The sequence below is a fragment of the Balaenoptera musculus genome, chromosome 1 (assembly GCF_009873245.2).
Source record: "Balaenoptera musculus isolate JJ_BM4_2016_0621 chromosome 1, mBalMus1.pri.v3, whole genome shotgun sequence".
Lineage (NCBI taxonomy): Eukaryota > Metazoa > Chordata > Mammalia > Artiodactyla > Balaenopteridae > Balaenoptera > Balaenoptera musculus.
Window position 1 is genome coordinate 179,558,344 of NC_045785.1, and position 14,193 is coordinate 179,572,536.

At 36.0% G+C, this 14,193-nt stretch overlaps 1 protein-coding gene across 1 annotated transcript in view; it reads left to right on the top strand.

Moving 5' to 3' along the window:
* Positions 1-14,193, top strand: part of CFH (complement factor H) — a 120,288-nt gene that overhangs the window by 20,394 nt on the left and 85,701 nt on the right. The window contains 3 exon segments of the mRNA XM_036861622.1: positions 4,350-4,525; positions 8,011-8,199; positions 8,639-8,815. Of these exon segments, the coding sequence (XP_036717517.1) occupies positions 4,350-4,525; positions 8,011-8,199; positions 8,639-8,815 (542 nt within the window).

The window sequence follows — 14,193 nt, forward strand, 5'->3', positions numbered from 1 at the left end:
ATAGAGACGTCTTTTATTAAAAGAAACTCCACTCTCTGTACCTCAGCTAGTGACACAAATACCTCTCCCTATTTTCATGGTACATTGGAAGGATCTACCTGCTGATAATGATAAATTCCAGATTAACGTATCTTATTTTATAGAACTCTATAAGAAATTTGGAATTAAGTCATAAAAGTAAATTTAAATAAAATAGTCTAGGATAAAACACTTAAATTGTCTTCTATCTGGTCTATGATTTGTACGTGTCAGGGGTTTTATTTGAGGGTGATTTGTCAAAACTTTGGTCTCTGTATCCAATAAGGAACAGTCTCTGACAACAAGTCACTCACAGGAATAAATAAAAGTATCAAGACCTGTTAAATAAAAGCCACCTTTGATGCAAATCTCTCTGTTCCCTGTACAGACTGGATTTTCTACGATTCACAACAGAGTGTTAACCTTGAATTAATTATTCTTATTTCAAATGCTTAATGGTTGCTTCTAAAAGTAGAAAAAATTTGGCCTTACATATTCGGACAGTCTCAAATATTATTATTATTATTATTTTAATAGAAACACCTGCCCTGGCAATGTTTTAATAACATTATTTATTTTAATGAAGATCATGAGTAGGGAATCAAAATTTATTAAAAGATTTATATATACTGCTTGAAAGTAATCCCTAGAAGTTCTTCTACTCTTAATTAATTTAACAAAATTCTCCCAATATTATTTAGTAGGTATCTTAGTGAAACACATGTTTATTTACATATTGTGACTTTCGACTTCAAACTTTGGTACTAAGTTCAGCTGTAGCATGAAGTAAAAACTAAGACATGTAAACTGGACTTCAATGTGTATATGAAAATATGATAGATATAGCAGAATGAAGTGAAAGAGAAAAAACAGAAAAGAATAAATGAACACATTTAAGGCTTATTTGAAGTTAGTGTTAAATAGTGAAGACCTATTTCACATAAAACTTGTGTTTAGGTGATCACATTGTGATTTCTATTATTTCTAATATCATCATTGCTAATAATTATATTATCATGTTAGCAACAGAGGCATATTGACGCTTATCTGGCAAAATGGAAATAAATTTAAGACCAACTAGGAGACCTACTGCACTACCTCTAAGAGATGACCTTACCAGTGGAGGTGTCTTATGAAAGGGAGGAGATATATAAGTAATAATACCAACTTTATAGAATATGGTGTTTGACTGAATTTTGAAGTGATGTGGAGGAAGGAATGTAGGGGTAAATTTCCAGGCGTCATCATGAGGTTCTTGTGTCACAAATTCCAATGTTATAACACAGGAAGAAAAGCATATACTGAAAGAAGGATGATGACTTGAGTTTGATATATGATAAGTTGAGTATGCTTTTGAGTTGTACCCATGGACCTGTCCAATGTGAGCTGCACTGGATGTATGGATTGGGATCACACTGAAGAATTTATTAGCATAACAGGGAAGCTTCTGTCATGGACAAGTCTTGAAGTACACAGAGAGTATGATGAGGAAAACAACAAAATCAAGGACAAATACTCACGTAGAGCCAAGTACAAGGCATCTCTCTTCATTCTACACCCTTATAGGGTCTTCAGGGAAGGTGTTTCTGGCGTGGTATAAGCATCACTATGAAGATTTAGAGGAGAATCGTTCAAGACACAAGGAACAGAAAGTGCCAATGATAGGCATAAGCTTGGCATGTGTGAGAAACCAGACCGAAGGCTAGTGTGTTGGTAGCACAGAAAATAAGTAGGAAAGTGGTAGGGATGCGATTGGAAAAGTAGGCTGGGCCTAAGAATTAAGTGGATTGGTGGAAGAAGAGAGTAACTATAAGTAAACTAAACAAAATTAAATCGTGTTGTTCAGACAAAGGTAAGGAGAAGTAGAACATAAAAAGTTAATGCACTGGGGAACTTCAAGAAGTCGGTGATCAGCAGTGTCGAATATTACAGAGTTTAGCTAATAATATACACCAGACACTGTAATATGTGGAATACAAGATTTTTGAATTTGGAAATTGGGGGACATTGGTGACTTTTGTCAGAGCAATGTCAGCACGATGGTGGTGTGAGAAGCCAGATGGAAACAGGTTGAGAATAAATGGGAGGAGGAATGGAATACCTTCGTGTCGTGTAAGTGTCTGGGACATTAACTTTTGATTGCCAAGGCATACATTTTAAAGGCATTTATCCTGAGTAAACATACTGTCAGCTGTGTGACACAGCTACTGTCAAAATAACTAGATAAGGAACCGGACTGCCGCACCCATGAAGGTCCCTTTATAGAAAGCCCTGGGTGACCTAGATAACTGACAGCTTTTCCCTTCCCTCACCCTAATTCCACTCTTCTGCTTTAAATTCACCAATAAAGAGTGAACCTGAGAATCGTAGACACCCACTCTGAGACCTAATAAAAACAGAGCTCCAAGTTCGTTCTGTCTCTCTCTCTCTCTTTCTTTCTCTTTCTCTCTTTTTTCTACCTCTGACCTCACTGTGGGACACTCCTCAGGTGTACTGGGTACACTTCAGGACCTGTGAGTAATAAATCTTGTTCTTCAGAGTTTCCTGATGATTGTTGCTGAGGGGCCTCTTGCAATCATAATAAGAACCACAGGGCTGGTCCACCCACAGCCTTGACTTCTGTCAGGAAAGGTCTGCGGAGGCTCCGCACAAGCAGTACAGCCCAGGTGGGTGCCTCAGACAACCCAGCTGGCAGCGTCCCTATGGATAGGCTGAGAGTGATACAACAATTACCTAAACTTGGACAAAGGGTAGAGAGAAGGAGTTTAAAATTGGGAGAAGTTTGCATATCCATCTAAGACAGAGTGGTTGACAAAATGAGAGAGAGAGAAGAATTAAAGAGTGGTGCAACATCCATGGAAAAATGAGAAGTTTGAGAAGCTATCTTGAATTTGAACACACAAGAAACAAACAACAACAGCAGCAACAACAACAACAACAAAAAACACACCTTATTATCAAAGACTAAGGGAAAGGCTTAAGTCCAGGATAGATGCAGCTAAAGTTGAAGAAATCTTGGGAAAAAAATCTAGGGAACAACTCACGACTGGTAGTCTCAATTGTTTCCTGTGAATGCAAGGACTTATTATCTGTTGATGAGAGAGCAATTGTGTTTAGGTGCCTTGAGCAAAGTAAGGAGACTGTGGGTCACTGACTTTGGGAAATGGAAACAAAAGTAAATTAGGAGCATATAAATAAATGAATTTCAGGCAATGCTGAATGTCCACCACAGGTTTTTAGCCCAAAATACAACATGGCCACCATTATAGATGGCTGTGTAACATTCTACAATAGTTAAAAAGCATGATATTTATTAGAAAAGGAATATTGCAAATTGCTCATTGTTGAGATATAGCAAAGTTTACATAAGTGACTGAGAAAAGCTTTATAAATTAGGAAAGGCTAGGTAAAGGGATAACACACTCTAATCCCCGTGTCAAATCCAGCCTGTGCCCTTTTTTGTGAACAAAGATTTACTGGAACAGAGCCGTGCCCATTTGTGTGTGTGTTGTTTATGGCTATGTTTGCCCTACAGTGGCAGAGCTGAGTAGTTACATCAGAGACCTTTCATCTGGCCCTTTCTATAAAAGGTTTTTCAAACCCTGGATTAGGTTATTCTATTACAGGAAGAAAAATGTATTCCAAAATCTCAGTGGCTTAATACACTAAAGTTTATCTCCTATTCATGCTCACATCCAATGTAGGTCAGAAGGGTCTCTGCTCATCATTTTCATTGTAAGAATCAGGGGATGGAGACATCACCTTTCCATGTCCTTCTTTTAATCACTGCAGCTGTGGGGAAGAGAACATAAAAATTCACGCAATAACTGTTACAGTCACAATGACTGTTCCTCCCTAAAGGAAAACATATTACTTCCATATTCATTTCATTGTCCTATGCAAGCCATGTGTTTATGTCTACTTCAGAGGGACAGGGGTATACTATCCAACCAAGCATCTGGAGGGAGGAGACTCAGAATATTTGTAAATAGTACTTGTGAGAATGACAGAAGCTGAGGAACTTGCAGAAAGTGGAAAGAATAGCTGAAGTGATATATCAAGAATTCATTGCCGGGTATGGAATATCATGAAGCATGTGTTGGCTTTGGAGAAAGAGTATTCAAGAGTCCAGCGGGCACAAATACATTAGATGAGAAATACAATGGAGGGAAATATGAGTGATACAGCAGGAAGGGCATGAGGCTGTGCTCATTTTAATGACATTTTGTGCTGTACTAAGAACAAATAACATCCACTTTTATATTTTTATATACTTGATTATTTTTAATGGATAGTTATTTCTATATTGTACACATATCTTTTCTCTTTTCAGAAATAACATGTGATCCTCCTTATATTCCAAATGGTATTTACACACCTCAATTAACCAAATACAGAGGTGAAGATAAAGTCATTTATGAGTGTAAAAGTGGCTTTTCTCCTGTGATCCAGGGAAATGTTGCAATGTGCACCAGCCATGGCTGGTCACCTGCTCCAAGATGTTCCTGTAAGTTTCACTCATATCTTGACCTACTTCTTAATTCTGAAGTTTCTTTCTCTTAAACATACAAAAATGGGGACAGAATAAATCCAAGTATTTGCCCTACTGTGTATGCAAAGTAGAGGCTTTAGAGGCATTCTTTGCTTTTCAAAGTAGACAGTTCTAAGGAGGAATAAAAACATTTTTGTAAACTAAAACTCTTTAAATTTTTTGCTACTCAAAGTTAAATATATGTCTGTGTGTATGAATATATAATTCTCTAATATAATTCTAATATCTGAACTAAACATTGAGTAAGACTTACATCAACCCAACACCTAGTATATTAGTTATCTAGTGCTGTGTAAAAATATTCTCCCAAAACATATGGGCTTAAACAACACACCTTTATATTCTTAGAGCTCCTATGGGTCAGGAATTAGGAAGTGGCTTAGTTGGTTAGTTCTGAATCACACTTCTTGGGTTGCAGTCGGGGTGCTGGCCTGGGCTGCAAGTCACCTGATGTCTCATTTGCTTCCTAGGCTCTCTCACCTGGCTTTGGGCGGGAAGCCTCAATACCTTACCACATGGGCATCTCCGCAGATTGCTTGAGAGGAAGCTATCTTTCCCCAGAGCTAGTGATCCCAGAGAGAGAGAGAGCAGGAAGTTTCCATACCATTTATGACCTGGTCACACACTGTCACTGTCACTTCAGCCATATGTATTCTTTAGAAGTGGGCCACTAAGTCCAGCACATTCAATTGTGGGGAATTAGGCTCTAATTTTGGGAGGGAGGAATGTACAAGACACTGTGGAATTTTCTAAAACTATCACATTTAGAAAAATGTCACTCAACTGAACAGAGTATTTTATTTCTAGGGATGCTTCCTTTACCTTTTTTCAAGTGTTTTCTGTCTCTACAATCATATTCTTTTTCTTTATACATCATAGTTTATTGTAAAGATGCACTACAGTTAAACTCGATCTTGCATGAAAGAAAAATGTAATGATACAAATAATAGATCAGTGACCTCAATGTTAATTCCAGGCAAAAGTCCAAAATGATTTTTCAAAGTATGAGTCCCTTAAAAAGGAAGCTGTTATCAGTATGAAACAGATTTCAATGTGCATAAGAAATATAAGAGAAATATTTAATCGTGTTAAAGTTTGGTTTATGAATATGGCAGATGAGCCTGACTGTACCTCAACGAGTTTATCCCACAAGGGAACTTCCGAAGTTCTTGTGGACAAGATGGGGAAATTGACCAGTTAGATGGTTTATCAGATATTCATAATTTCGTTAAATAAGCCTCTCTGATTATCAGATTCAGGACTGTGTTCTCAGGCCTGCTCCATTCCTCTAGTTTAATGGTGTAGAGGAGATGCAGTACAAATTCACCGCTGGAATGATACAGGGGTGCTGAAAGAGAACCTGCATTAGGACAGGTTCATCACGCAGAAAGACTCCCATGTGCGAGGTTGGATCTAATAACATGAAACTTAACAGTGATAACTGTAAGATCCTGGGCTTGGGTCATAGGAGTCAGCTGCACAAGTACAGAAAGACTAGAAACACTTTTAAAAATTAGTGAATATTTTAACCAGTTTTGAGATCAGTCTGAGCCAACACTGTGATGGCACAGCCAAAGCTGCTCATGAGACCAGAGCTCGTGTTGGTAGAAGTGTGAGAGTGTAGTGAGGCTGTTCTAAGTCCTGCCAGTGTGAGTGCTGATCCGACCACAGTGGAATAGTACATGTGCTTCAGGAATTGATCTGGTTAGAGAGATACAGACACATTCACATGTGACCAAATGAAAGACAAGAATAGGAACAGGGCTCGGACCAGTGATAGTAATAATACTTACTTTCAATTATGCCCTCTGTGTGTACCTTTTAGAAATGAATCTCAGTGGATTATTTTACTGTATTCATATTGTATGAAGAAACATAATGAAGTGGATAAACATACTAGTTCTGAAATCAGATCATCAGGATTCAAATCTCTGCTCTACAATTTAATGGCAAAGTTAATTGAGTTCTTTAAGATTTGGTTCTTGCAAATACAAAGACTCAAGCTTGCCCAACATAGAATTATTGTTAAATACACATATCTTGACATAACATGATGGAATTTGTAAAATCCATGGATGAAGAGAAAATCTTCTAAATCTCCAAAAAGTAGTGTGAAAAAAAACTAGTCTGTTACTTAAAAGGAATGAGAGTAAATAAGCATTTCAATCTTAAAAGAGTGGGAAGCTTCACAAAAGTGGGGAAAACCTATCAATGATGAGAGATACAGACTATAGGACAAGAATCTATACCAAGAGAAGGTATCATTCACAAGTCTTTGTTAAAGAAAGACATTAGGGTATGCAAAGATTCAAAGTTTATAATTCACGTAGCAAGTCTATAAAAACAGCTTGAAAGATTTCTGTAATCATACAAAAAAGAAAACGGATCATTGATCTTAAGGAAGATTAAAAATGGTAATGAATATTGTGTGTGTGTGTTGTACATTTTTTTAATGTGTTGCATATGTGTTCTTGTAATATCATATTCATGATGTAAAATAAATACTAGTGTAGTATTAAAAGTATTAGATTACCTCCAAACCATCCAATAAAAAGGGTAAATTTTTCTGAAAAATATTATATATAAAACTGTTATAAACAACATAACACTTAAGAATACATGTGAAAATTACTCAATATATAAGAATAACAATAAATGTAATTATATTATACCTCATTTAAAATATTTATAAGAAACAGTGAAAAAAACATCATTCTCCCATTAAAATTAGAAATAAGCATTTAAGTGTTTCCCTTAATCATAACCATTTGGATATTAAGAATTATTCATTCATTGTTCATTTCTCTGATTAGATAAAGAAGGGAAAATATGCCTTCATGTCTAGTTTGAGGGTTAAATAAGAATTTTTTTTTTCTGTGTAATGTGATCAATGGATCAATGGCTCAACTGTTGTGCTTCTCTACACTTATCACACATTTCCAATAAATAGAAAAATAAACTAATGAGTGTTAATCTATAAACAAAAACTGTTTTCCTACATTGACTTGGTCTGAGAATAAAAGCCAGGATCCTGATTTCTGATGAGAATGAAAAAGAAAGAAAAAGAAGACAGATGAGCTGCACGATAAAATTTATACTTTCATCTCTCGATTAAGATGCTAATTTAGTCAACCAAGGCTAGGACTTATGTACTTAAGGATAATTAAATCAATAGCTCTGTATAGTTTTCTACCAAGAGAGCTCACATATAAATTTTATGTAATATGACCCACAAGACATAAGTTGATCTTGATTAGCAAGGACATCCTTAAATACCTCAATCATCTGAGTTTTCTGTAACTTTTCTTTTCCTAGAAACTCTAACGCAATGAGGGTAATTAAGCTAATAGGAATATAATTCATAGATGAAACATCTGATCTCTAATTTGATGGCTTACTAAGGTAAAACATTATTCATACCTTTTTTTTTTTATTCCAAGTTAAACCTTGTGATTTTCCAGTAATAAAACATGGAAGGCTACATTATGCATATGGAGAATACTTTCCAGCAAGGTTAGGTCAACAGTTCTCCTATCGCTGTGATCAGTATTTTGTGCCTCCTTCACGAAGTTCCTGGGATTACCTTACTTGCACACCACAAGGGTGGTCTCCAGAAGTACCGTGCCTCAGTAAGTAAACCTCTTTAATTTTATATGTATAAATCTTCCAAAGAGTGGAGCGACAATAGTACATAAGTGAGTACAATTAAGTCTTGCACAACAAAAAAAAGGCCAAGGGTCAAGTTCTGTGAGCAAAAAGACCCAAATAAGCCTTCTTTTTATGAGGAGCTCTCCATGGATATCACATGAGAAATATAGAGACTTTACAAGAATATCTGCATCATTTACACATATTGTAATTATAAAAACTAAAGATAAATAACATGGTATATTGATTTTTTTTCTTTTTTAACAAACACGTGGTAGTAGCTTTCATTTTCATTAAGTTATTTGTTCTTTTTGAATACTAATGCATTGTCAGGTAAATACTATAAAGTTAATTTTTAATGTGCTATTTTACCAAATATATGTTATTTTTTTTCTTTTCTATTGTCTTTATGATCCTTAGGACAATGTACTTTCAATTACTTGGAAAATGGACATTACCCAGATTACGAAAAAAAATATTTACAAGGTGAAACTGTAAGAGTTCACTGCTATAATGGCTACAGTCTTCAGAATTACCAGAACACAATGACGTGTACAGAGAATGACTGGTTTCCTCCTCCCAGATGCATCCGTGTCAGTGAGTAAACTGGTCCGAGATCCCAGTATATTTATAATTTTCTAAGACTCAGCTATATTATCCACTGCAAAATGTTTTTATCAACTTTTTCTTGTTTTGCCAAAAGACTTATTTAGTTTTATTTTTTACAAGTGTGTGTGTGTATGTACAGACTTCTTGATAAGTATATAACAAAATAAATGTGCTATTGATAGACATTAGTCAAGAATACAGGGGGGGGGAAAAAAAGCCACAAAGAAGAAACCTATAATAACAGAGAGATGTCAGCAAGATGGCCGAATAGGAGTTTTACTGTCTCTCCTGATACAAACTTTGACAATCATGAATCGATGAGAATATCTTTGTGGGATTCTAGGAGTCTAGCAGAGAAATTATAGCACACTGTTGGAGCACAGAGATTCAAGACTGAATGCATCAAAGAGGGTTAGAGGAACAGTTTCACTTTACCTGTGTCACCTCTCCCCTAAAGTAGCACAGCTTATTGCCCAGAGAGACCCGTTCATCACAGGGTTTCACCTGTGGGGGAAAATAAGAGCATGTGAGTAAGGGCCAGCTTCCTCCACTTGCAATACTGATCAAAAGGCCCACTTCTCTCTCACCCCATCCAGAATACTGGGGTAATCTGCATGACTGAGGGGTGGGGAGAGGCCAGGAGTACAGCATCCAGGGCTAGAATTCATCAAGAGACAAGGATCCTACTGACCGTTTTGTAGACACCACCAGCTGGCTGAGGTAGAGGTGAAGAAGTTCAAGAAGATGACAGAGGGCCTCGGTCCCAGCACCCTCAGGGACCTCGCTGTGGCAGGACTGGAGATGCAGGTAAAACTGCTCCAGAGCCTGGGCCTAAAATCAACCCTCATCACCGATGGCTCCACCCCCATCAACCTCCTCTTTAACAAAACTTTGGGTCTGCTGGGGCTCAGGTCTGAGGCCCAGCCCCCAGCCAAGAAGGCGGCCTCGGGGCCCAGTGCCCAAGAGGGCTTGCTTCTCCCCTCCACTGCTGGCTCTCTAACTCTTAGAAGCAACAAGTCATGCCTTAGCCCCCTACTGCACTGACAAATAAAATTGACACTTCTGGGCATTTAAAAAAAAGGAAGCCCATCCTCTAACCATTGCAGACACCTAGTTTGTGAATCCTTCTCACCCATGGACACCCTCAACACATCCACATCCCCCTGCCCCATGGCCAGCTCCCTGTGTATGTCCCCAAGGTGGTGATGCAAACTTTTGCAGATGACTAGTGAGACATCTAGAAGCCAGCCTGACCCTGTGGGATTGTAAGAAAACACACAAACATGAGCATTTGTCATTGCCCCAGGGAAAGCAACCAGAAAGCTGTCAGCACACAGACTGGCTTTGCCAGATTGAGGGAAGCATACAAGCTTCAAAATTCTCTCCCATGAGGGATCAAGATGTGTGGAACAGGTGTGTCCTTTAAAAAGGTCTGGAAAAGCCTGTAGCAGTGTGACAGAATGTATTTTCCTCCCCAGTCAGTCTGTAAAGACTGGAGGAAGCAATTGCTTCTTTAAGTGTGAAGACAGCAACAGGCAACTTCAAGAAACAAAAAAATCAAAGGACTACAATACAAACAAAGGAACACAATAGTTTTCCATTAACTGACCTCAAATAATGGATATGTACAATTTATCTGATAGATGCTTCAATATAGTTACTTTAAAGAACTTCACTGAGATACAAGAAAACACGGGCAATTCAAAGAAGTCAGATAAACAATAATTGAACAAAACCAGAAGTTTAACAGGGAGATAGAAAACATAGAAAAACAAAACAGTAATTCTGAAAGTAAAGAATACAATGAATGAAGTGATAAATACAATGGAGAGCATCAACCACAAACTATCAAGCAGAAAAAAAAAAAAAAACTCATTTGAAAGTATCCTGTCAGAGTGAAGAGAGCCTACAGGAATGATTGGAGACCATCAAGAGAAACATTGTAGAGATTATGGGTGTCCCAGGAGAAGAATGGGAGAAAGAGCAGAAAGTTTATTTAAAGAAATAATGGCTGGGAAGACATGGACATTCAAAATCATGCATTTCATAAGTCCCCAAACAGATTCAAACAAGAGATATTCTATATACAAGACACATTGTAAAAAACTGTCTAAAATCAAAGGCAAAGAGAATTTTTGAAGCTGAGAGAAAAACCTCCACAAACAAAAGGGATTCCCCATAAAGATATAAGCAGGTTAATAAAACTGCAGAAACACTGCACACCAGGAGAGAGAGGGATGAAATATTCAAATTACTAAAAGAAAAAACCCTGCAACTGAAGAATTATTTGCCTGGAAAAGCAGTCTTGTAACAATGAAGGGGATATAAAGACTTTCCCAGACGAATAAAAACTGAAGGAATTCATTAGAACTAGATCTGTCTTACAAGAAATGCTGAAAGGAGTTCTTCAAGCTGAAAGAAAAAGATGTTAATTAGTAATGTGAAACCATGAGAATATACAACACATACAAAATAATGTAAATTGTGATATCAAAAACAAAATAGGTGGGGAGGAAAGTGAAAGGGTAAAGTTTGTATGCAATCAAAGTGAATTTGTTATCAGCTACAAATAGACCATTAAACCTATAAGATATTTTGTGTAAGCCTTGTGGTAACCACAAAACAAAACCTATTTTAGATATACAAAAGATAAAGGAATCAAAGTATACCACTACAGAAAATCATGAATTCTCTAAGAAAGGGTGCAAGAGAAAGACCAAGGAACAGTATTTACTATATAGCTGCCAGAAAACAGTTAATGAGATTGTATTAGTAAGCCCTTACCTATCAAGTAATAACATTAAAAGTAAATGAATTCTATTCTCCAATCAAAAGACAAAGAGAGTGCATAAAAAAAAGGGTGGGTGGGGGGAGACCAAACAGAAGATCCAACTATAAACTACCTAGAGGTAAAACTAAACTGAAACTCACTTCAGCATTTAGGACACCCAAAGGCTAAAGTGAATGAAAAGACAATATTCCATGAAAATGGACATCAAAAGAGAGCAGGGATAACAATACTTATTTCAGAAAAATAGACTTTTAGTCAAAATTGTAAACAGGAGACAAGGAGGTCATTATAAAATGAAGGGGTCAAATCAAGAGGATTTAACAATTGTAAATATATATATATATCCAGCATGGGAGCACCTAAGTACATTAAGCAAATTCTAACAGATCTAAACAGAGAAATAGCAGTATAATAATAGTAGGGGAGTTCAAAACTCTACTTTCAAAAATGGGTAGATCATTCACCCAGAAAATCAAAAAAGAGCAATTCGACTGGAACCAAACTTAAACAAATGTACCTAACAGACATCAGAACATTCCATTCAACAGCAGAATATGTATTCATCCTAAGCATACACAGAACATTCTCCAGGAGAGATAACATGCTAGGTCACAAAACAAGCCTTAAAAACCTTAAGATGATTGAAAGTATACCAAATATTTTTTGGACCACAATGGTATGAAACTAAAAAATCAGTAACAGGAAGTAGAAAACTGATGGTTTGTGGAAACTAAACATTCCTCAACAATGGGCCAAAATAGATATCAGGGAGAAATAAAAATATAAAGGAAATGAAAATTTAAGCACAACAAAAGTAGCTGTATGAGAAACATTTGTAGTGATAAAATCATACATTAAGAAAAAAGGAAGATCTGCAAAAAACGAGCCAATTTTACACTCAAAGAAAAAGAACAAACTAAGCGTGAAGTTAGCAGAAAGAAGGAAATAACAAAGATCAGAACAGAAATATGTGAAATAGAGACCAGAAAATACAACAGAAAAGATCACAACATACCTGCTTTTGCAAAAAGATATACAAAATGAACAAACCTAAAGCTAGATTAAGAAAAAAAAGAGATAAAACTCATATAAGTTAAATCAGAAATGAAGGATGAGACATTACAATTGATACCACAGCAATGCCAAGGATCATAAAAGACAACTATGAACTATCATAAGCCAACAAATTGGATAACCTAGAAAAAATGGATAAATTCCTAGAAACTTATAATTCAACAATACTAACTCATTTAAAAATAGAAAATCTGAACAGAATAAAATTAGAAATAAAATTGAATCAGAAATTTACAATCTTCCAATGAAGTAAAGCTCAGGACCAGATGGTCTAATTGGTAAATTTTACTAAGGATTTAAAGAATAAATGCCAATCCTTCTCAAACCATTCAACAAAACCCAATGGCATATTTTACATAAGTAAAATAAATAATCCTAAAATTCATATGGAATCACTAAATACCCCCTTTTCTTGAGAAAGAACAACAAAGCTGGAGGCATTACACTTCCTGATTTCAAACTATAGTTTGAGAGCAATAGTAATCAAAATAGTATGATTCTGGCATAAGTAATAGACACATAGCCAATGGAACAGAATTGAAACCCAGAAATAAGCCCATGTGCCACCTAATATTTAACAAGGCAGTCATGAATACACAATGGGGAAATGATGGTGTCTTTAGTAAATGGTGCTGGGAAAACTGGATATGTACAAACAAGAATGAAATTGGACCCCTATATGAAAATACCAACAAAAATTAACTCTAAATGAATTAGAGACTTAAATATAAGACCTGAAACCATAAATGTCATAAAAGAAAACTTGGGGAACTAGTTTCTTGACATTGGTTTGGGCAATGATGTTCTTTGATATGTCACCAAAAGCGCAAGTAACAAAAACAAAATTTAAGTGGGACTGTATTAAACTAAAAGTTCTGTTCAGCAAATCAACAAATGAAAAGGTAAACTATGGAACTGAAAACCATATATCTAATAAGAGGGTAATATTTTTTTAAAAAGGACTTTTACAACTCAATAGTAGAAAAATCAAATAATCTGATTTAAAAATGAGCAAAGGATCTGAGTAGACATTTTTCTGAAGAATACACGCAAATGGCCAACAAATACATGAGTAGATAGTAAAACAATTACTAGTCTTCAGGGAAATACAAATCAAAACCATAATGAGATATTACCTCACACCTTTTAGAATGTCTTTTATCAAAAAATATAATTGTTGGCAAGGATGTGGAGAAAAGGGAATCCTTGTACACTTTGGTTGGAATTTAATTTGTTACAACTCTATGGAAATCAGTGTGGAATTTCCTCAAAAAAAATAATAGAACTTTCATATGACCCAGCAATCTCATTCCTAGGTATGTATCCAACAGAAATAAAATCAATATCTCGAAGACATATCTGCAGTCCCATGTTCATTTTAGCATTATTCACAGTATCCAAGCTTTGGAAACAACTTAGGGGTCAGCAAAAAAAATAATAAATAAAAGAATAAATAAAGATGTGATCTATATATGTAAAATGGTATATTACTCAGCCACAA